Source organism: Crassostrea angulata, chromosome 4, assembly GCF_025612915.1.
Source record: "Crassostrea angulata isolate pt1a10 chromosome 4, ASM2561291v2, whole genome shotgun sequence".
Lineage (NCBI taxonomy): Eukaryota > Metazoa > Mollusca > Bivalvia > Ostreida > Ostreidae > Magallana > Magallana angulata.
Genome location: NC_069114.1, coordinates 14,760,652 through 14,785,808, shown reverse-complemented (window position 1 = coordinate 14,785,808; position 25,157 = coordinate 14,760,652). Strand labels below are relative to the sequence as shown.

Sequence of the window (25,157 nt, the reverse complement as noted above, 5' to 3'; positions counted from 1 at the left end):
TAAATATTTAAGGCATTTCACAACACATATTTCCGTAGACTAACAGATCTCCACATGTATGTACTACATGTACCTATCTTTTCACTTTATCTCTTATTTATAACTATGTATACTCTAATAACATTTGAGACAGGGATTTAATGTGGGCCTTTATAATATCGATGTTCGGGTATCTAAAATGAAAGTTAAAAAATCAAATCTACGATTTGAGATTATTATGAAGGATTAATGAAGTATTAATTTCATGTCAGCCCCCCCGCCTAATGCATAGGTTTTACTTCGGTTTTCTTGCGTGTATGCATCCCCTTCATGATTCATCATGTCACGAGGGGATGGCACGCCTAGCGACGATCTTGTTTGGAAATGCGTTGATTTCATTCTTTTTTAGGATAAGATAGGTGTATAAGAACGTATTCCATAACCAGCTTTCACACTAACTTCAGTGCGCATAATCCAAAACAATATTTACAGTCTGACTCTTTTATCTCGTAGCTAGTTACATGAAACCATTTTATTCACATTTCGATGCTAGTTTATTATATATGTCTGATATCACACATGTAAATGAAACAGACAATTGTAACTTATATTTCTAGAGGAGATATCAAAATTGTTACTCACCTTGATTTTCATCAATTACTTCAAGTTCCTTAAAAAATATTCAAAATTATCTAGCATGTCAACAAACTAAAGCAACCTATTTTCAAAATTGGAAAATAAATTAAGATTTAAATGAAATCAAAACTTTAAAAAGAATGACTAAAATATTTTACACCTACCCAGCATATATCATTATCCACTACATGTTTTTTATCAATATCACATACTGCACATAAATGATTTGAGACAGGAAAACTACTCTCGGAAATGAATGATACATCTTTAACATTCAGCACATCTTTTCGACATGTGTAACCGATTTTATAAGAGAGGTCCTCATTGTGTAAAATATCCTCGACTGAATGTTTTATCTCATTTAGTAGTCTTCCATCATATATTTTTGGCGATGCCCAGACCTGCACCCGAATTTCAAAATTGCAATTGAATAAAATCACAAAATGTTTCTGGAAAGAGAAACATGCTGCATTTTGGTAAAGACAAATGTTATTCTTTGCTCCGTCTGTCAATATGGACCAAAAATTTAGTTTGGAACATTTTAAAACTATGCGATGAAAAACATTAATTGGAAGCTGCATTTCATCATCAAACTTAATGCAGAGAATAGAGGACTTTGAATTGTGCTCACCAGTCTTGCCAAACCTTTTACTATTCATGCTAGGGAAATAATACACAGTAGAGTCAATGGAATGCAATTCTTTCAATGGCATCAACAATCCTAGTTGTTGCATGTATGCTATTATTGTCGTTTTGTGCTTCAGAAAATCTTTTCCCTCGACATGCCAAATTCTATCGAGTTCTACATTGTCTAATTCACCAGTGCGACGAAAATGCCTACGCTTCATATCGTTTTCCTCTGTTTTGACAGGGTATGCAATGATACACTTAAATGCATCAAGGAGCCACTGGATATCAAGAATTATCGTTTCCTTCAAACCATCTTTATCAAAGTATAACAGAACACCAACTCTGTGAAAAAAGACCAACATTTTAGAAATTTCTGACTCGTCTATCCTAAATTCCTGAGCGCTTAATTGGTCACTGTATTCTGATAATGTTTTCCGTGGAATAACTTTTTCAGTTTCTTTCATTTTATTCAATATATGTTCAAATAATGCCCAGACAGGTCGAATATTTTCTTTCGAATAACGAGGGCACTTCACAATATTAGCAATGCATTGTTTTAGGTCCTTTAAATCCTCCAATTCTGATCCTGAATCCGGAAAACCTATTGTATATATTCGGTCTTCATTAAGATGTCTTCTAAGACAAGAATGAGACCAATTATCAAAGAGTTCATTGAGACTCTTAAGAAATTTGCGACATTCCTGCAATATAAAATATAAAAAAAGTAGAAAAGGATGAATTGATAGGTATATATTTGAATTACGAATGTCTTAAAATATTCTTTATTAAATAATCATGAGTTAGAGTTATTATTGATTGTTTGAAATTCAGAAATTAATGACAGGTTAAAAACAGACATATGTTCAAAATGAAATTAAAGAAATGCAAATTGCAAATGTATGAATATAATGCATATGACCTAAAAGTATTGTGGATTTTTTAAAAAGAATAATGTAAAGAAATTTAATATTTTGATTATGTAATTGATATCACGCCTTTTTGTTTTAATTGATTTGAAAGTGCTAAATATTTTTTGTTTCAATCGATAGTTTTTAAAACGAATTAACTTGACACACAGGATCTGGTGTCTGTTACAAATGTATTAGGGGAGATTAGAAAAAAAAGAACAAGATGGTCTACGGTTGCTTGACAGAGTTTCAAACGACTGTTTTAACTGAAGTGAACAGCCAGCGACGCAACAGTTATAATTTGGCCTGACGGACAGAAAATACGTCAACCGACGAAAAACAGCTCAATTGCCAATTATAAACCAATGATTATGGTAACAATATCCATTGGTAGAAGTGGGTCTTTTTTAAATCAATAATCCTTTTAAAGGTAAAATTGAAATTTTAAAATTCGTTTTAGATAGCTAGCTGGACTTAAAATATGCGACACTCAGATTGTTCAAAATGACGATTTGAAAAAGAAATATTCCCATAACTATGATCTTTCTATCACCTTTTTTCTACGAAAGGTATTTTTATGTATACATTAGCGACAAAGGTCATGAATATGTGTCATTTCTCATTCGTTTAATAGACACCCTCCTCCAGACTGGTTACTTTTCACATCTGATATGAAAAAGTAGATTTCTAACCGATTCTTTTATCACCGTTTAAAACACAATTTATCGAAATGAATATTTATTTATCATTATTTAGAAATGTCAAGGGTGGTTTCATTTCTTTCTATAAACATTTCACCTCCCTCCTAGAAAAAAAATAATAATTACACACCAACAAACTGTAAGAATAAACTGTTTAAGTATGTGATTACGTGAGTCAAATTATATCAAATATAAAAAATGCCGAAAAGCAGGGGTTTATTTTAGGATTTTAAAATTACTGATTGCTTTGAATAAAAAAAATCAACGGTATGGTTCTTAACCAATTTCCAATCTTTCTACGAATCCAAAACTTAGGACTTTTATCAGACAGCAAAAACGCAGTTCAAGCTATATTCCTCATTTCAACGTGTTCATAAAAATCGATTACAAAGTGTAAATTTATTTCGGTTTAAATTCAGATTTTTCAAATGTTACTTCTGTTGATAATTTCGATTAATATTATAAACAAAACGTGTATTTAAGTCAAATTAAGTTAGGTATAATTTTTATAAATTATTAAAACAAAACAAAAAAATATATCGAAGATAGGTTTCCCACAACTTACAGATATTAACACACATTGGAAATCGTGTCATTAGTTTCTACTTACTTCTTTTGATAATTTATCTGCATGAGTGCCTACAATTATTACTGGAGAGTCGATATCACTAAAACTGTCAATAGACTTCAACCAAAATTTGTAATAGTCTACAAAAGATACAAACATATAATAATGCATATAGTTATGTTCATGTTGAATTCACTCATCGCATAACTAAAAAAAGGTTGCATTAGTTCATAACCTTTGTATCTCCATGAGGCAAATTGGCTACACTCCTTTTCATTTTCATCCTGATCACCAACTTTGTCATAGAGACTTTTCGTCATATCCACAACCAATATAGAACATGATTTAGGACGAAGAAATATTTGGTGAAAAGCATAGTAGATACTTTGTCCTGCAAAATCTAAAAAGGTTATTCGCGGGCGCAAATCTTTTTCATTCAATAACTCATTCACAGCATCTTTTATTTTTAAAATCGCAAACTTTTCAAAATCGATTTTATCTACATTTGTATCAATGTCCTCGCCATGTTTTTCATTCGGTTCAGGGGGAAACTGGTTTTGAAAAAGCGTTGTATCTTGGGAGTGTTGTTCGAATATCAATTTGTCCTCATTTTGTGCATTATCGTTGTTGGCTTGGTTTTTAAGTATAACCATTGGTATGTTTTCTATTTGGCCAAGTGCTGTATTTGTCAGTGAAGATTTCTCAGAATCATGTTTTTTTCTGATACCTACAACAATTTTTTAAATTTTTATATGATATTTAAGAAAATCGGAAAAGTGATGCATTGGAATATTAAAACTGCATGAACATAACTCAGAATTACCCAAACGATATCACAGATTAATTTTGCTGATCCTTTTTATAATAAAAAAGCTAAACAATTGGATAAAATGACAAAAAGAGGGACAAACATGATTTCGTCGTTCAAAGAAAAATACATGCTTTTAATTTTTGCATACAATTTTAGGAGTTTTTTTTCAAAGGATTGTAGTCTCTTAGAGGTTTCATGTAGTCCTAGTTTTAGTTTCATTTCTTTTTTTTGTTCTGATAATTATTAATTAACAACACATTAATTATAATTAACACCGATTGTTATTTTATATGCATATTTTGTTTGTTTTTTTGTTTTTTTTATTGGGTCCATATTTAAAAGCAATTTTTTACAAATTCGATACAATCGCAAAACGATTTACGGCTATAACAAAATGTGTTTTTGTTTGTCCCTTGATTTTCGCAATAAATGAGTTGTGCTGTATATTGAAACAGAGGATATCTCAACATAACTTTGTTTTTCTTACTATAACATGGTTTTTTGGATTAAGAGTGGATATTATAGATAATAAAAGTAAGTCTTCTCAACAGATACATGTAATAGCTTGCAAACATAATTTATTTTCTGTTTATTGTCCATGTAGACATTGTGTGAAAACTTGTTCTTGAAACGTTCGTTCACTAATTGCCTCTTTAACCTAACCTAATAAAACCTAAACCATATAATGATACGACTTGTTGTCATCGAAACAAGAATCTTCCAATATTCCAATATTTTCCGTAGAAGCACATATTTTCGTTAAGTTAAAATTTCATTGCATTTTAAGCCAAATACAAATCAGTTAACATTTAATTTGGTCATATTGTAATCTTTAAAATGTATCGCATATCATTTCGGTATATGTTAAAATTTGAGTTGAAAATTCGTCATGGATTTATACCACCAACAAAAATAACGGAATTTAATCCTGAACAAAAATTTCTGCTTTTCAAGTATATCATGATCATATAAATAGGCTCTATTTATAGACATTTGAACACACACCACAAAACATACCTGGTTGGTGTGTTTCTTTTGCCATTTTTCCATCATTTTCTTTGAGTGGCATCTCCAGTTTTTCTTTCGAAAACAAAATTGTTGGTAATGTGTCTTCTTTTTCTACACCTGCATCATAATTGAATGCAAATGGGCCATGATCACGATTTTTTCAGCTTTTAATTATTCACAATGCCTTAAGAATGCATTTGTAATGATGAAATGAAATTTAAGAATCAGTCGTTCAGTTATAAGCAAGGTACAGCGCTTACAATTCTTTGCCATGTAAACAAGGCTCCTGCCCTGTTTTTTTTTTTACATGGGTTAATATACCACTAAAAATCTTTATCAAGCTGATTTGACTATGTTCCTGCTTATTTTAAAAATAAATAAACAGTTTCTAACGTTCAGCATATTCGTTGTATGTCTGAAACCTGAATTTTCGCTCAACATTTGAAATGTAAACAAATCTTTGTTTAAATTGCAAAGAATTGTAAACTCTGTAACTCGCTTAAAACTCAACAAATGACACTAAAGTATTGATTGCCTATTAAAAATGCCTTACTGAAGCATTGTTAACATTAAAATCGGAAACAAAATTTTTGACCAAGATCGTGACCATGTCCCTTTAAAGTTAAAAACAACTCAATGTATTTTGATCATAGCTAAAGCTAAAACATCAAACGTCGTTAATACTAATGGCAGTCAACATGTAACAAAAATCAAATTTTTGTACTCGTTATCATTATTTAAGAATAAACAAGGGCGTCTTTAAATGAAAATAACAAAACAAGCGATTATTTTGTTTAAATACTTTGTTTGCATGTTACAATACATTATATAGCCAATAATATAAATGTGAACTAGAGGAACTTTATTTATAAAGATATAAAATAGATTGATATTCTTGAGCGTAATCATTTGCATGGGAAAAACAGCTGTATTCTGTTAAAATGATATTTATGAATTACAATGATTAACAATTCAAACCGCTATAAGATTTTAGAAGAGTTTTATGAAAAGAAAAAAAATGACAGTCAAGATTATTTATGACATAATCATCGAAAGAACAATATATTCAGAAATCATAGGGAAAAGGTAATGAGCAATGGAAGCAACTGGACGTGTTGAATAACATCTTCCGAAGTGTATTCCATCAACTAAAATATTATTGCAGAAAATACGAATTGCCAAACAAATTTTAAATTCCATAAAAGTGTGAAGGAGACATTTTCTATCAAAATATCTCCCTTGAAAAGATAGAAAAAAAGTTACGAAAAGAAATATTCTGGATGATGATGTGTTAAAAAAAGAAAAATAATCGACAAATAATGTTATACTTTACGCCGATAATAGACCTACTTCACAATTATCAATTCATGCTCTAAAATAAATCATTCACAACACTTTTTTTCTAAACTAAGAACTCGGGGAGGAATGATGAAAAGAAAATTGATTTACCATGTTTATGTTTTGAAGATATTTGCCCAGTGTAATTATCAATGGTAACACATATCTCAAAAGCGAAGAAAAAAACAAATAAAATGTTTAACACATTTACGTATACATAATTAATAAAATTCGGTTTATGCCATGAAATAGTTGGGTTTATTTAACAAATTAAATCCAAGATCCTGATGGGATAATAGAAGAAACACTAAAGGAAGAAAAGTGCACCTTAAAAATTGGATTTGTTTTAATATACAATCTTATGCTCAACTTATATCCCAGTGTCATTGAGAGGAGTCTCAATTAAATATTGATCATCAGTTTATACATGGATTGTTCTATTCCACAGATTCAAAACAAACAACTCCTATAGTAAAAGTCACCGAGTCGTGTCGCAACTAAAGATGCGTCATGATATTATCACAAATTGTAGTCGTATTTGTGAAGATGCAAAATGTATATTTTCCTTTTAATATCCAAAAGCTCGCAAACCACCTATTGTAAGCAATGCCCGTTGTTGATGTTTTAGCATTTTTTTTAAGTAGATGATTTCACCAATCGCTGAACCCCACTTTTGATTAGCGAACACTATTTTGATAATTTACAATCTAAAACTCAATCTTCCAATGACATGCCTCCCTCTACCGTCTCTGCTTGAAAAAAAGGAACTTTTCATTTTTGTTTTAACTTTCAAATTACATTTTATGTCTAATTCTATTAAAGTTAACTTAAGATAAAAAATTGAAAGCTTCATTTTGATATAGGGAAGCTACAAATAGAAATGCTAAGAATGTTACTTTGAATCGTTTCCTCTTCTAAAAGAACCTCAAAACTGTTAACGTGGAAATCTACCATTTCTGTCCGTTCAATCTGCATCAATTCCTCAAAGGAAACATTTTGTAATCTTTTTAAAAGAGTCGTCTTCCCCGCTTTTCCACAACCAACTATGTTGCATCTAACATGGCAAACGGTAATCTCGCCTTTACTTAGGAACTGTCGGAGTTTATCATCATCTATTTCCGGGTTATCTTTTAGTAAAGACTCATTTTCATTATTATCTTTACTTTTCTCAACTTGCTCTACAAATAATAAAATATAATTTATAAAAAAGTGATTCTATCTTCATCTTACAAGAAACAAACTGTTTACATGAGAAAAAGATTATCTATATATATATATATATATATATATATATATATATATATATATATATATATATATATATATATATATATATATAAATATATAATAAAAAAACTTTTAAAACACTGTTTCAAAATATTTCGACCGTGTTACCGGTCTTCATCAGTCGGTGTTTATTGTCTATAGCAACACAACGTAGAACATATACTATGACGTCACAATATGAATACAGTCTGGCAAGTGACGTCATACAACAATATTGCGCCAAAAACATATGAAATAAAAGTGAGAGTATATAGAAAGCACAGTGATAGCCGTAATTAGTACATAAACAAGTAATATATGAAAAATGTATAGATAACGGGACATAAAATAAAGGAAATGTCTATACAAACTAGTAATTATGTAGTCTAAAGACAATAATGTTCCCTTTTGTATATACCAAAAGGTATATAAGTATTTAATTTTTTCATCCACAAATTTTCTCTGAATTTTCTATAAGTTTCATCTTTGTACAATTTTTCGATACCTATTACAGAATAATCCTCAACTGTGTGTTCGTCAGTATAAAAATGCATTGCTACAGGGTCGTTAGTTTCTCTCCTGATCAGTGACAAATTTAAAACATGTCTTTGATATAAAGTCACCCCCGTTTCCCCAACATATACAATTTTGTTACACTTTTTACAAAACACCCCATAAACAACATTACTTGACTTGCAATCGATATGATTTTTAACTTGATACGTTTTGCCCTTCGAATCTTGAAATTGGCCAGAACAAATAATATATTTACACATAACACATTTTTTGCACCACACGGCTCGGATAAGTGTTGTTTTTAAAAAAGAAGTTATTATGTTTCTTATGGACCAATATGTCTTTCAAGTTTTTTTCTCTCCTGAATGCCACTATAGGTGTACAAGACACTACGGATTTTTTAAGAAAACTTTCTACCGTAAATCAACCATTATCCAATTCCTCATTATAATTTTGTATGGACGTGAAAGCGCTGTATCCCAGTATACCCAGACAAGAAGCGCGGGAAGTAATAGCAAATGTTTTAAATCAACGACAAAAAAAAGAAGTTGACACAAATACCATTTTACAGATGATGGATGCTGTCCTGGAAAATAACAATTTTAGTTTTAACAACAAACAATATATTCAAACAGAAGGAACTGCTATTGGATCCAAACTTGGCAGAAACTATGCGTGTGTATATATGGGGGATTGGGAACGTATTCTTTTGGAAAAGTGTAACGTACAACCTCTTTTTTATGTTAGATATATCGATGACATATTTGGAATCTGGTCAGGAACAGAAGCCGATCTCCTACATTTCCATGAAATGGCAAATGGTATACATCCAAATATTCAACTTGATCTACGCTTTTCTAAATCTAGCATAGAGTTCCTAGATGTAAATGTTTCTATTGAAAAAGGATATCTTTCTACCGACCTGTACAGTAAACCCACTGATAAACACATGTACCTAAATAAAAAATCCAGGCATCCTGAATCTACAAAAAAATCTATACCATTTGGACTGGGTATCCGTGCGCGCCGAATCTGCTCAACAGATGAGGGATATTTCAAACAACGGAAGAAAATTAAAACTAATCTACGCAAATGTGGATATTCCAACAAGGATGTCGAGGATCAGCTGGCGAAGGTGGATAAACTCAACCGCTCGGATTTATTGAACTACAGAAAAAAACAAAAAGTATAACCGTGTTCCGTTTGTGTTAAACTATTCCAGAGGACTATCAAATATTCATCAAATACTAAAGAAACGTCAAAAAATTCTCGAAAATTCCGACCGCCTAAAACTTGCGTTTCATAACACACCTATAGTGGCATTCAGGAGAGACAAAAACTTGAAAGACATATTGGTCCATAAGAAACATAATAACCTCTTTTAAAAAAAAAAACAACACTTATCCGAGTCGTGTGGTGCAAAAAAATGTGTTATGTGTAAATATATTATTTGTTCTGGCCAATTTCAAGATTCGAGGGGCAAAACGTATCAAGTTAAAAATCATATCGATTGCAAGTCAAGTAATGTTGTTTATGGGGTGTTTTGTGAAAAAGTGTAACAAAATTGTATATGTTGGGGAAACGGGGGTGACTTATTATCAAAGACATGTTTTAAATTTGTCACTGATCAGGAGAGAAACTAACGACCATGTAGCAATGCATTTTTATACTGACGAACACACAGTTGAGGATTATTCTGTAATAGGTATCGAAAAATTGTACAAAGATGAAACTTATAGAAAATTCAGAGAAAATTTGTAGAAGAAAAAATTAAATACTTATATACCTTTTGGTATAAACAAAAGGGAACATTATTGTCTTTAGACTACATTATTACTAGTTTGTATAGACATTTCCTTTATTTTATGTCCCGTTATCTATACATTTTTCATATATTACTTGTTTATATACTAATTACGGCTATCACGGTGCTTTCTATAGACTCTCACTTTTATTTCATATGTTTTTGGCGCAATATTGTTGTATGACGTCACTTGCCAGACTGTATTCATATTGTGACGTCATAGTATATGTTCTACGTTGTGTTGCTATAGACTATAAACACCGACTGATGAAGACCGGTAACACGGTCGAAATATTTTGAAACAGTGTTTTAAAAGTTTTTTATTATTCATTGAAAAAGAGACTTTGGATATATATATATATATATTTGTTTTGCCTCGGACTAGAATGTCGCGACGTCATTGGATGAAACGCGTCACGTGGCTGCCTTACAAATTTCTTTAAAAGGCAAGCGTCAAAATTTATAGCGCAACATGGCGGACGTAACGTTATTTGAACTGATTTTCTACACAAACGTTTGTTTACTTATCAAACTTTAGGTCCTCGACAAAACAAAACACTTATTAGGTTTGTTACTGACTGTTTAAAGAAATTTGTGGGGTCGGTAAAGTCCATAGAAGGCTCGGCTCCGCCTCGCCTTCTATGGACTTTACCGACCCCACAAATTTCTTTAAACAGTCAGTAACAAACCTAATAAGTAATAATATATATATATATATATATATATATATATATATATATATATATATATATATATATATATATATATATATATATATATAAACGAATAAGTCCTTGGTATAGGTAACGATATAGAAAAATGTTTTCAGTAGACGATAACACAATAATCCATTTCTTTCAAATTTAATCCAAAATTTGAAAGAAATGGATTATTGTGTTATCGTCTACTGAAAACATTTTTCTATATATATATATATATATACATACATGCACACATTGTTGTGTAAACCGGTACATACAATATTTATATTATTAGCGAAACCTTTTTTAAAAACAAAGGCAACTACGTCGATCGCTTGATCAACATGTTTAATACAAAATATCTGGAAATTATGGTAGAGTAGATTCTGTTTAAACATATTTTCATATTTTTTCTGCAAATATTCTTATGTTAAAAATTGAGTCCCTTTTGTACCTTGATGATTTCATAGTCATATCTAAATGATAACCTTTTTTTCAGTAAAATCTTGAACAACATTTCATAGAAGTAGAAATCTACATTAAATTTTAAAACACTTGCGCTGTCCATGGACCACAGTCTAAACAGTTTAGAATCATATAATGTATTGATGCTTGCACATAAGTGTTACCATATATCATATCATTTTTGATTTTTCGAGATGTTTTGATCTGTTATCCATTTTTTTTAAAAAATTCGTCCCCATCTTACTTTGGCCAAAACCAACATCTAGGGATTAATGATTTGAACAACTTTATATCTTCTGTACCATAAAAGTTACAACCATTCTCGTCAATTGACTTTTGATGAGATTTAAAAAAAAATACTTTTCTTGTTATATTATCTGTATATTCCTACGTAAAATTTCGATCGATCTCCCCATTGTGGCCAAATCCTTTTATCCTAATCCCGGATATACCTATTTGAACAAACCGTAATCTATCCTACCTAAGAATGCTTTCGCACAAGTAAATCGCCATGTTTGCTAGCCAAGGGTTGACGATTCACTCAGCTCCTTTACAACCCTTTGCAAATTTCCCCAATGTTTTCAGAAATAACACAGCACCGTCCTCAGAAATAGAACCGTGCCGTCTAGAAATTCACTTAAATTGGAGCAGCTTAAATATGTATTTATCACATAAGAGATATTAGAAGAAATGGTCGTGTAAAAAATAGAAATAATCAAACAATTAACCCAATATATTTGTAATTATATATTGCATGCTTTTCAATAACAACATAAACATTGTTATAATGATAGGATTTAAATTTTGTACAAAACACAAAGCACTACTACGCCAATTAGTAAATTCCCTGCGATCGCTTTTCTTCGCAGCCAATTGGATTCTGTTGCAAAAGTTTTAAATTTGTCGGCTTAATATGCCAAGGATTGTAGGAAAGCAGAGTGGAAAAATCATTGGCTATGGAAAATGGTTTAACATACACTGGCCGATTGGTATTTGACCTAAAAAAATATATTCAATTTTATCTATATTCCTTTGTTAAAATTTCACCCCTCCTAATATGGCCCAACCCTATCCCTATGGACAACACTTTGATTTAAACAAACTTGAATCTACTCTATCCGTTAATGCTTCCACACAGGTTATACGAAAACCGCCTCTCTTTTGATAATAAGGTACAACAATGACAACTACCCATATAAAATTTGTTGCTAAGTTATATTATGTTACGAGCGTTATAAACTACTATAAACGATTATTTGTAATGAATTACAATTGTGGATTTCAGTTTGTGTTGATTTGTGCTTATCTGGACCCACATCAAGCAATATCGACAAAAGACAAAAAAAAGTGATACAAACCTAGCTTGCAAGGTCCTTATTACTTTCTGTGTCATCGGTCAATACTACTTGGGGTTTGGGGTTCAAATTACATCACATGACCGTAAAACGACTTCTCTAATAGTAATGATAAATAATAACTCGCATTTGAGCTAAAGCTGTCAAACAAGTTATATAAGTGTGTGGATTATATCTGTTATTATTACCCCTTTTTCTTTTTTGAAAAATGATCCAGCTTAGTATTATCACCGCTAAAACTGCAGCAGTTGCAATAATGTAACCAGTTGCAGGCCATCCATGAGATTCTGTAGTATGAAATTCTCTACAATATGAATAAGATTTAAATATATTCTAAGTTATCTTGACCATATATTTATGTACTTAATACATGTACATTGTTTGAAACTTCAAAGTGCCACCTTTTCTGTAACCATTATCAAATACTACCTTTTTTACAACCGTTGTCAAATACTACCTTTTTTTGCAACCGTTATCAGCAGCAAAACACCGGAACTCCCTATCAATTTCTAGGCACGCTGGATCTGTTCAAATACATGTACACGTTCAGTTCGTAATAAACATATAATACAATATAATACTGAATATAGTTATGTTTTTTTCTTCAAATTCATGGATTATAATTTTATTGCTCTTATTTTTTTTGTTAAGGTCGTACAGAAAAATTCCATATTGTGACGTACTGTTTATCAATATAAACAATAAAATTGAATGTGATTTTATAAACAGTGTCCTTTCACGAACTAGAGCAAAGCTCGTTGAAAAGCAACAAGTATGTCTTCCGTTGAAGCTGCGAGGCGAAAAAGAACAGTTTATGATTGACACTCTCTTATTTTAAGTAACACTGTGACTCAAAAAATGATGTTTGCTTTGTGATTGTAAAAACGGAAATAAGAAGAAATAAACACAATTTAATTACACAGGAGGTTTCATGTATTTAAAGTCAGTATGTACATCTATCAGTTTAAAAGGCGTTAAATGACATTTTAGATAACACACGTAAACAATCAAGTTGTTTTGGACATTAATTTTGAGTGTCACATGATTGCAATTCTGTCTTAAAATGTAAGCTGATATATCAATAGTACTAAAATTATGGACTCAACATTTGGTGTTTAAATACAGGTAAATGGGATGGCGGATAACTTTCAATTTCCCCAGACATTATATACATTAAATGTAACTTAAGTGTGCCAATCGGGAATTGTTTTCCTGCTAGCATTTTAGTCCGATTTAGTTGAAAAAAAAAAATTTAACGGCAAATAATTATTATTTGGTCCAGCATGATTTTTCAAAAAACAATTAAGGTGTGCTGATTCCAAAAAAAAATATGCCGGCCTTCATGAAAATGGCGTTAAGTAGATCAAAATGGCGATTCAAAACAGCGGACAACCAATTTTTACATTTTTTTTTCTTAAAGTCTTTTCATTAAACGATCCAGCTTAGTATTTTATCATATTTAAAGTTTGCTAAGTTAAAAAAATTTGCTGGCCTTCCCCAACAAACGTTAATTAGGTCAACATAGCGATTAAAATGGCAGATACCCATATTCTATAATTTTTTTCCAAAAAAATTTTAAAGTAGAGAAAATGCATAAAAACAATAATAATTCAGTCCAGCAAAGTTGTTTTTTTTACATATTAATTAAGTTGGTTCGTCGGAAAAATACGCCTGCTATGAAAAAAATGGTGCTAATTAGGTCAAAATGGCGGTCAAAATGGTCGACAGGCAAGTTCTATAATTCTCTTAAGTCTTAAAAAGTGAGGTAACAATCGAATTTAAATTCGTTCAGCATAGCATTTTATCATACCTAAGGTGTGCTGAGTCCAACAAAATATGTTGATCGCGATAAATAGTTTAAAATGGTGGACAGCCAGATTTCATTATTTTTCGTCTCAGTCTGTTTATTGGAAATAAAAAATAACAATACAAAATCACAAATTAGTCTAACAAACATATTTATCATAATTAGGTTGTACCAAGATTGATGAAATGTGTTGGTATTCATGAAAATGACGTTAATTTTGTCAAAATGGCAATTCAAATAGGAGTATATTAATAGCAACATTTCATCATTCTCTATTTAGACTTCTTAAAGCCTCTTAAATGGGGAAAATGTTTGAATATCATAATTTCAATACTAATTATATAACTGACAATCATTTGAACACATGTATTGATATAAAAAAACTCCACCAGCGTTTTTTTTTTGGAAAATAAATTCTGTTTTCCCTTATTAAGCTACAGTATATAATTATGTTATTTATACAATCTTTTTTGGAATGATTAGATTGTGATTTGAAATTTGCAAATGTCTTTACCTGGGAAGTAGGCACGTTTACATTCACAAATAAAAGTTCTGCAGCCTGTGCGGCAGTTGCAAGCTATCATTTCTAAGAAAGTTTTAGGTATAAGATCTTTACGTCATTAGTTCTAGCAACAAACAACCATCACTTAATTTTGTCTATCCCATCTCGGCTTGGCATGGTAATATGGGCATTCTTATATATGCCTGTCTCCATATCATTACCTTGCTGTGTGTTTGTTTCATAAGCAACGTAAGGCAAATCCTAAGTTGGGATATATTCCAGGGCTTTAATTTTAGGAAGGAATACAATTTAATCGTGTCAGTGGACAATGTATCTTGGTTATCAAATTGAATATGACTAAAGAACTTCTCGAACTCTTCTATTTTCTGGTTAGTTATTTCCCCTTTTCATTCTTGTTTCTGTTCACTAATTATGTCGATTTTCTCGATATGCTCTAGAAATAAGAAGTTATGTCACACCAGATCAGTGAATGAAATGAACCAAGTGCAAATCCAAAGTTCTGTAAAAGGGGAACAGTTTCTCTTCAACAACATTGACATGGATGTTTATCGGCTTTAAAGAGGTCCATACATCCATCAGCAAACTTAGTTGTGAGGATAGATTGCAAATAAACACTGGCATGGTCTAGCATAACAGGCCTCAACTTTTCCTCTGAATATAGACACGCGTTGCTATACTTTCCTCAGCATATTTGGCCAAACACATGTTTACAATTTTGCAAGAGCTTCTTTTATCTTTAACAAAGATAAAGACAGCTTCATTCCTGATACAATATATAAAATGTCCCTAGTAATGTTAAAAAGAGTAAAAACTGTTGGGTTGCCAAAAACATATTGCGCATACTTATTACTATATCTAAAGCTGGGCGATTTGTTAATCTCGGCTCATTTTGAATCACGAGCTGTTCCAGTGTATATGATAATATATAAGTAAGATTTATTTGCTTGAAAGGTATTAAAGGAAGAGACAGACAAATACTACAATAGTTCTTTATGTCGGACAGTGTTCCTAAGTACCTTATTGTATCTCTGTTTTCATATAAGCTTATGACATCGATGTCGATAAAGCATACACACACCAGTTTTATAATGCAGAAATATTTCTCCTCTCTCAAAGTTTGCTTTGTATACATTTGTTGTATTCCACCAACTTGCACGTCGAATAAATCGGTACATAAAGTTTGATTTAAAAAAACCCAGATAGGTGTAGGAACAAGACGGATATTGAAAAGCATGAGCACATAATGTTTAAATAAGATACCGGTATACGCCTTATAAAGACAAAACGAAAAAAAACCCCAATTTTTAGTAAAATATGGAACTGTTCTATTTCTTCCTTAAAGTGTTCCAATCTAATTTTTCATGTGCATATTTGTATAATGTATACTTACACGTTTCATCCCTGTAAACGGCTTTAAAAGAGAATTATGAATTCTGGCAGTCGGCCATTTTGAAACCCAATTTTTACCCAAATAACGCCAGTTTTGTAAAAGTAAGCATCTATCGTCAAACTCAGTATACCCTAATTATAAAGAATAACCAAATTAAACTTGTAGGTCTCATGCTTATTTCCGTTTTAAAAAAACTTTAAAGAAATAAACATGAAATCTGGCTGTCCGCAATTTCGACATAAAAAGCATCGCTTTATTGGAAACCTGCATGATTCCTCAGACTTAGCACGTCTTATTTATGATTTAAAAATTTATTTAAAAAATTTTAATTGTTTGTTTCTCGCTGTTTAACCATTTAAGAAACTAAAGGAGAAAATGGATGTCCACCATTATGAATCGCCATTTATTTTTTTTAGATAATATACGACATTTTCTTAAAAATGGCATATTATACATACCTATTCACACCTTACTTGTCATTAAAAACTTAGCTTGATTGCTTTGCTTTATTCCTAGATGATAAAGAATGTTTTGGGCGGGGAATGAAAGGGGGGAGGGCGTCTGCCACTGTAAACATTTATACCTAAGTCATGTCAGTTAATTATATTGGAATATGAAGTTGACTCTTGATTTATTTGAATTTAATTGGAGCATTTGTTAATTGCCAAAAGACAATATGCAATGTTGATAATGATATATATATATATTTGTTATATTCAGTAGTATATTCCCACTATATAACTCTATATAGACGAATAGTCAATAACTGTAATATTAGCTCGTCCGAAAAATATTGACCGGTCAATATTTTTTTGATATTGACCGGCTAGGAATAATATCTAGAGAACATTCCCTCTATTTCAAATAATCGCCTCTGATTTGTTGATTCGTAAACGGTGACGTAAATAATTCTTCGCGACTCCAAAACAAGGTGACGTCAGAATAGACAGTCAGTCAAGGCAAGTAAATAACGGACGCACAATGCAATGGTTTTGCTATCTTAACGGATATAAGGATTTGCGAATTACTGTCAAGTAAAATCAGGTAGAACACCTGTCTGATAATTCTTACGGTCGGCGGAATATCACAAGTGACTGTTTGATGCTGAGGATATTTTGGAAATGGACTTTGCACAAAATTGAATTCGTGAATTCTTTGTTGAGCTGAGAAAATTACGGCGATCTGTTTTTAATTACTTTCTTAAATTTTGGTGTGTTTCTTCATATAACAAAACAAATGTTGACTGTGTTTTCGAGCAACATTGATTATATTAGCCCCCTTGGGACAAAAATATTGCCCTCCGCTTCGTGTCGGGCAATATTTCGTCCCTCGGGGGCTAATATAATCAATGTTGCCCTCAACCCCAGTCAATATATATATATATATATATATATATATATATATATATATATATATATATATATATATATATATATATATATATATATATATATAAAGAAATCAAAATTTAGGGAAAGTAACACAAAATATATGTAATGTACATGTAATCGTCCAAGTGGCATTTCAAATTATTACTTTATGTAATTGTAAGTGACATTTGCAACCATTCTTCTATGTTATTGTACATGTATTAATAATGATGATTTATTTGTTAATTTCAGTTTCGTAATAATGAGATATTTCTTCAATATTTCTTTTGAAGAATGAATAATAAATGTTTGTAAATCTATATTTTTGTTGTTTTAATCAACATTCAAAATCAAGGAATTTACATTGTTCATGTATTGTTGTTTTATTATCTGTTCTTTAATAAAGGGGTAGGTAGGGGTGATCTAAGGATTTTTCCGTTTGCGCTTGTACTTTCTTAAAAATAAACAGCAATGTTTAGGAAGGATATATATCAAATTTATTTCATCATTTATTGACTTAATTGGTAAAGCAGGTAAATTTAAATTATTCAAAGGGAATAATACATGATTTCTTGATTGTCGCTGAAAAAAAGGTAATGCATATCGTAGTTATTGCTCGTGTTATCTCTGTTGATGATATACTGAACCACGCTGTCACTTAAAATCTATAAATGTAAGAAATTTATACATAATGTACAATTTTACTTCAAAAAAGGACAAATTTCGCAAAATGCTCGTAATGAAATTCAAATCTACCCGCAATACTATCTTATACAGAGTTATTTTCATTAGCCGAAACCCAGATTGGCATTGTGTTTGAAAAGGGGTGGAGTTGAGGAAAATAAATGTTTATTAATCTTGGACACACTTTCGCAAGATCATAACCTGCATGGCTACTTTTGATATTTTACACAGTGTTCAAAGAGGTTAAGAGGTACATGGAAAAGTCGGCTGTTGCTTTGTCTTACTTCGGATTTGCTTATTCGCTGATGAAAAATGACGCAATACCCCAGTAAATGATGGATTGTCGGGTGTATTTATAGATATGGCGTTGTAATTAACTCGATTCAAATAAAGCAGGAGTGATTTTCGGTGGAGGAGATCACATTTAAATTATACATGCAACATAAAAAAAAACGTAAAAGGGATAATACCTTTGTGAAATATGTGTGACTTAGTATTGTTTTTATAAATGTTGATGTCACGTGATAGACACGTGATGACTCCAAATACATATGTGTCTAAATGCATGGGTCACTTAAGTTAAATATATATATATAAAGTTTTGTGCGAGATTTGATTGATGCAAGCATCACACTTGTAGGTCGTTTTTAATGAAATATGCCCGAGTAATTTAAGTAAATGGTGCCTTAGAAGTGCTGTGTATGAATATGTAATACGATTTAGATTTAAGACTAAAACGTATGTTATCGATATAACATGCCTATTCTAATCACCTTAGCGTGGTTTATTTTTGTGTATTTTCTATAATGTGTTACTCAATAGTAGCGTCATATTATAAAAGGTTCGCTATTTTTTGAGTTGCTGAGTTTATTTAGTTCTGAAATTCAGTCATTTTGTGCATATTGGCAAAAAACTTAAAATTGCGCACACCAAACTTTGTTTAATTCACAAGTTCATAAAAATAATTTATGCTTGAAAACCTGCTTTGGTATTTTTAACTGAATTTTACGGGTATATGCAAGTTTTTAATTCCTTGCGTTTTAAATATATAATACTGTAGCTTATTGAAAGTCATATAGTAATTTATGCACGTGATAATTTTCACACGTACATATATTAGTGTTCAGGACAAGCTTCTACGCACATGTATTTCGTACCCAAGTCTTTTTTTTCAATAAAATCTTTTAATTTAATTTACTTTTATTTTAATTTAATCTACATGTTCCACAGGTACTTATGGACAGAGCAGTGCATCACCCTACGTCCACGTCTTTTCCCATCAAATGAAAAAAAAAGTACATTTCTTGTCTCTAACTACCACATTTTAACGACGCAAATATATATAAACGGTACGTTACATAGTGGTTCTGACTCCCTAGAAAAATTCACACTTATTTAATCAACCAATAAAATGATTAATACAAAATCATCTCCTAGAACCCCCATCCCCCCCGGATCTTTTTTTAAAATAAAACCGCGCATATGCATTGTACATGTACATGTATAAAAAACGTATCTCATTGAGCCTTCGTATATCATAGCTTTTTTTCATCAGTTAATGATATTTATGTCGTTTGTTAGTTTCGTAATAATTTTTTTTTCGGGAGGAGCAGTTGTAACGTCCACACTGCCGCCTGACGTCATAATGCAGCACTAAATTTATACAACTGATATTCGTCTTTATTGAGCGTGCTTTAAGTTACGTTCGTAACAGATATAGAATTAAGAATGTACACAAATAAGAAGAGAATATTGCAAAACAGAATTACAAAAACTATACAGAATTTTAAATGGGCTTGTAAACAAGTTTACCTTTCTAATTTTTCAAACCTAATTTGTTGGCCAAATATTGTAAAATTTGAAAATTCTAAAAGAATTGAAGAATTATTGTATTGGCAGGTGTCCCATAACACCGTAAACGGTCCTTATAATGGTCGAAACAAGATGCATCGTTTTACTAGTAAGAAGGTTTTTTTTTACATCGACCTTATTTATCGACTAAGAAATAAAGAACAATTTTAAAAAATCTAAAGTTTGAAAGTATTGCAAGAAAAAAGAAAATCATTGTTTTCATTTTAAAGTAAACATCACTCACATTTGTAGATCTCTTCGTCATTATAAAATTCCAAAGGACAGGTACTATTGAATTTGTCCACACAGCTGTAATGGTCCAGGTCACCTGTACCTTCCAGTATTACACAGTTACCTGTTCAATTTTTTTTGTGAGATATTAGACTTTTTCATAATTTGAAACAATGATGGCATTGGATTATTGGTGACTTGTAATACAGTAAACAATAATAATGAGTTAGTCATTGTCATAACCGGCTTATTTTTTTTCTAAAGCTTATGAATTTGTATTCAGATGACCTAACAATACACATGTAATAACATATAGTCAAAATTATTACATGATTATTTGTATAGCCACACTACTTGCTCTATAAATTCCTAAAATGTGGTACATAGAAAAACGATACCATTTAAAAATAAATGAATTATTGTCGTATTATTCCAATGATTAATGAATAATTATCGCCATTATACCTTCTTGATAAAGACTTTTATGTCGGTCTGTGCAAAATTCTATTAGAGATGATAGGTATTTATTGGGGGCACACAGATATCGTAACCCTTTTGTGCAATTTCTTCTTTGTGCTGCTGTTTCAAACTCATCTTTGCTTCTAGGACATTCGTTAACAGGATAAACAGGAAATCGATAAGGTTTTGCCCTAACCTATAATCGAAAAAAAGAACATCTGTTTTAGTTGCAAATTTAAGTTTTCTAAACAGGTTTATATTTGTCGTTTTGAGCGGGTTTCTTATATTTGGTCAAATAAATGCTGTTACATTGAAAGCTATTGAGTTTTTACTGTGAGTAAATAAAATGCTAAAAGAACAGGTTCATTCAAAAACAGATAAATGGTGTTCATACATGTACGTTCGTTGAGGAGCCTAATATGTTGAACTTTGTCTCGCAAGGAAAATGATTAAAAAAACAAATTTTGATAAATTTCGGAAATTAAATTATCGACAATGATTTGATTTGGTTTGATTTCAAGAAAATGATTAGAATCGCTCACTGTAATACGATGAAACAATATTATTTTAATATTTAAGTCTATATTGTTCTAGTTTTTGCAAGTTCCTCCTTCATACTGGCATATATGTACCTGATGCATATTTTATAAACAGACGAAGATATAAGAGAAACATGAAAACGAATGTTCTCCATTTCCTAAATCAAAGAGGTGTGTTTTATATCCGTCGTAATATGCTTACAAGTTCCGCTAATTTCTTGTTTGCAAACTGAGTCCCCTTTTACTGAATATTACAATTCACAGGAGTTCTTATTTGATCTTTACAGTATTGCTAGAATAAAATATAATATATTCATTTCTCTTAGAGTGAAACAAAGTCAATATTTTAAGTCTGGACTACAAGGTTTGAAGGAATTATTGAATGTATAAATATACATTTATATTAAAGTAAAAGTTGATATTCCCATTAAAAGGGAACAAGGGTTCTTCAACATAATCGTTTTTACAGTGTTAATGAATAACCTTTATAGATATCAACAAAAAAGTATGCCCATCCATTTTTACATTACATGTATTATCTTCGCGTTTTTAGCAATTGGCTTTATGTCTTTTTTATTATTTTTTTTTATATTTACGTGTAAAATAGTAATTAAATGCGGGTGTCGAAGAAAGGACACATATCCTTCTCAAACCTTCGAAACATCTACATAATACACTACCTAAATCTACTCAGAGTGAATCAACTGATTTCATTTACTTTTTTATTTAAATTTCACAACATTGACATCCATAATGTATGAGTATTCTAACAAAAACTGATTGTAATTCACAGCTTTTCAGACACAGCTTTATAGAAACTGACAAAACCTATATCAATGCTATCCAGTTCTAACAGTGTACCAGGTTATCCATCGGTTGAAACCTCTAGCAACTTAGAACAATCAATGACTGCACAAACAAAATCATGATTATTTCCGACTCAAATTCCATAAAGGACTATATGACTAAACTTCTTAATTAACGTACGGATGAAAATAACTGCGTTACATTATTTAATCTTCACGTTTATTCATATATTTGTTAAAAGAACGATGTAAAGATAAACACTTAAATTTCCTTTATGTTCTTTTGGGTTATAAAAGGAGCACTTATTGCAGAACAAAAATCACAAGACGATAACGTGGGATATTTTTAATTCACTATCATCTCCTAAATATCCCATACGAATCACCAACGAGAAGATGTTATTGTTTAAATTAAAAAAAAAAATAAGCACATTATTTAAGCAAATGAAAACTCTGATTTAGTGCAACTTTGTAAACAAGGCAATTTGATACAAATATTCAGAAAAAAAAATTAAGTCATAGTTAATTTGAGTTCTAACAGAACAAATGTATTTCCATTATGATAACAAACAATTAGTTTACACATGTATGCACTTGTAATTAAGATTATTGATATTAAATAAGTTAATGTTATTTAATACATGTATATGTTATATAGTTCTAAATTTAACGTTATGGTGATCGCAACACAAATTTGTTTGCATATCGTAACTTTAAATGACACACTAGACACATAAGAAAAATAGAAATTTATTGGTGTAGAGACAAATTGATATAATTTTTGACTCATCAAAACTTCTACGTGTTAACCCAGTATAATGTATTTACTATATGATATAGGCACATGTATTTGTCTTGTCGACGGGTTGATTGATTTCCACTTAGTTAATAACGATTCATTGATTTTGACCCAAGACCTTGATGTGTGCTCAATATCACAAACACGTCCGGTTTTACTGAGTTTTGCTCAGACTTGACTTGTTTTAAGTTGCCTATGAAATTCATGCTAATGACATTACATTTAGGTTAGAGAAAAATATATATCATAATAAAGTTTTCTTTTGATTGCTAAATAATTAAAATGTAGAGGACAAAAATAAGCAGAAAATTTCTTAAGGGAGTCTATTAAGTGTTCATGCTGTAACTACTGTGCATTAATGTATGTTTTGATACCTTGAACACATTTAGTTGAACTATTTCACAATTACTCTGATGACATTGTTTTTAACTTGACCTGTTGATTATGCCCTCACTTTTTTCATAAAATTCAGGTTTATTGTTATTATTCCTTCGGTCCGCCAGTCGCGTTTTTATTTCTCATACTGCTATTACACTTTACTGATTTTACTTATCATATCTTAGGATTTGATTTTTTGTGTTCTTTTAATGCTTGAATAGCGCTTAAAACATGCAACAAATTAGCTAAAAATGAAACCTTTTTACCCCAAACCCCGCTTTCCAGAACTCTTGCTACATTTTACACAATATCAAATATCATTTGTTAGAAAACCATTGGGGATGCCTTGTAGATGCGTCATAAAGTCTCAAAGGTGTAATATCTTACCCAGGAGTCATGGCTAGAAATGACGGGTTATTTGTGGTTGCAAAAACTTTGTTCAAATAACGTTATCATTTTTTGAAGTATTAACCAAATCTATTTCTGGAAGAATGTGATTAAACATATTCTGTTGGTGATTAATAATAAAAGTCAATTTAACTTTGTTAGTCACTACATGTAGGTTGCAAAGAAATGATGTTTTTTTTGTAAACATGAATACCCGAGTTGCGTTTTGTAAAATTAATTTTGCCTTTATATTGCGCACAATAATTTTAAGATTAAATATGTTTACTCTCGTGCTACAAAGCAGCTTTTGATGTTGTTTGGGTTGCATGTACAGCAAATGCATTTGCATTTACATGCAATAAAATTAAATAATACCATAACATATATATATATATTTTTCAAATATTGTTTTGTGCCAGATGTTTGTAACGTTATCATTATAGTCAGTCCAAAGGTATTCATGCAGCGCATCTCACCTTTTAAAAAAATATACAGTCCTCTCAAAGAAAGGCAATTCAAAATATCTAAGACATTCGTAATGGCATATTATATTTTTTTTACTGCGAAAATTCTAAAAACAAAAAAATATTTATAATGCGAAATGTTCACATCTTTTCTCGGTTTGGAGGTCTTTCGTATTACATGTACCTCCCACATATCTAAACGTTTTCACCAGGGTAGTTTTATAACTGGCGCAATGAAACATTCTCGTATTATTTCATTTCTACCATTTTATTGAAACTTGTACAGCTTGATTGGGTGTTAGAGAATATAAATCATTGGATATCTTTAATAGTATTAAATGAACATCGTTTCAAAATATGATGTATCTACAAATATTTAATAATTTAAGGTAGCAAGGGACAGTTTCGAATAAAGTACCCGTCAAAATTTTTGTAAAATTGAGAATTTCTGTACTTGAAGGCTTATGAGTGTTGCTAAAATTCATGAAATGATTTTTAATGATTATCATTAGTTAGAGGGGTGTCTCTTGTTGAAATTGATATGCAATATGTAGGCCCCTTATGTTAGGTACATGAGAATCAGAAGTAAAATGCAAAACCTGCGGCTATGACTTTTGTGCTGACTTTACACAGTGAAATTGCAAGTTACAGACGGGAGGTAAAATAACACGAAAAGTAGGTGGATGGGACATTGTAAACTATACACCGGTAAGTTTCTGACATGTGATAGGGCAACATGCACACGGTGCGGAAGGTCAACCCTCTGCAGGGAATTAGCTGGGG

At 30.9% G+C, this 25,157-nt stretch overlaps 1 protein-coding gene across 1 annotated transcript; it reads right to left on the bottom strand.

The window, feature by feature from the left end:
• Positions 1–322: 322 nt before the first annotated feature.
• On the bottom strand, positions 323–21,642 carry LOC128182088 (uncharacterized). Its single transcript, XM_052850702.1, has 11 exons — positions 21,634–21,642; positions 21,008–21,197; positions 20,556–20,666; positions 13,144–13,210; positions 12,875–12,990; positions 7,476–7,706; positions 5,251–5,358; positions 3,658–4,149; positions 3,465–3,562; positions 780–1,946; positions 323–379 (listed from the first exon to the last, which is right to left on the bottom strand). The coding sequence occupies exons 1-11, from the start codon at positions 21,640–21,642 to the stop codon at positions 323–325; spliced, it is 2,646 nt and encodes an 881-aa protein (XP_052706662.1).
• Positions 21,643–25,157: the final 3,515 nt, after the last annotated feature.

Bases quoted from the DNA above. Each gene is read 5' to 3' on its own strand.
- LOC128182088 (XM_052850702.1), bottom strand. The intron at 13,211-20,555 runs GTGAGTGATGTT...GTATTTGAACAG, and splicing joins TGACGAAGAGATCTACAAAT to ATCCAGCGTGCCTAGAAATT. The intron at 7,707-12,874 runs GTAATAATAACA...CTTTACTAAAAG, and splicing joins TTTTCAAAAAAGAAAAAGGG to ATAACCCGGAAATAGATGAT.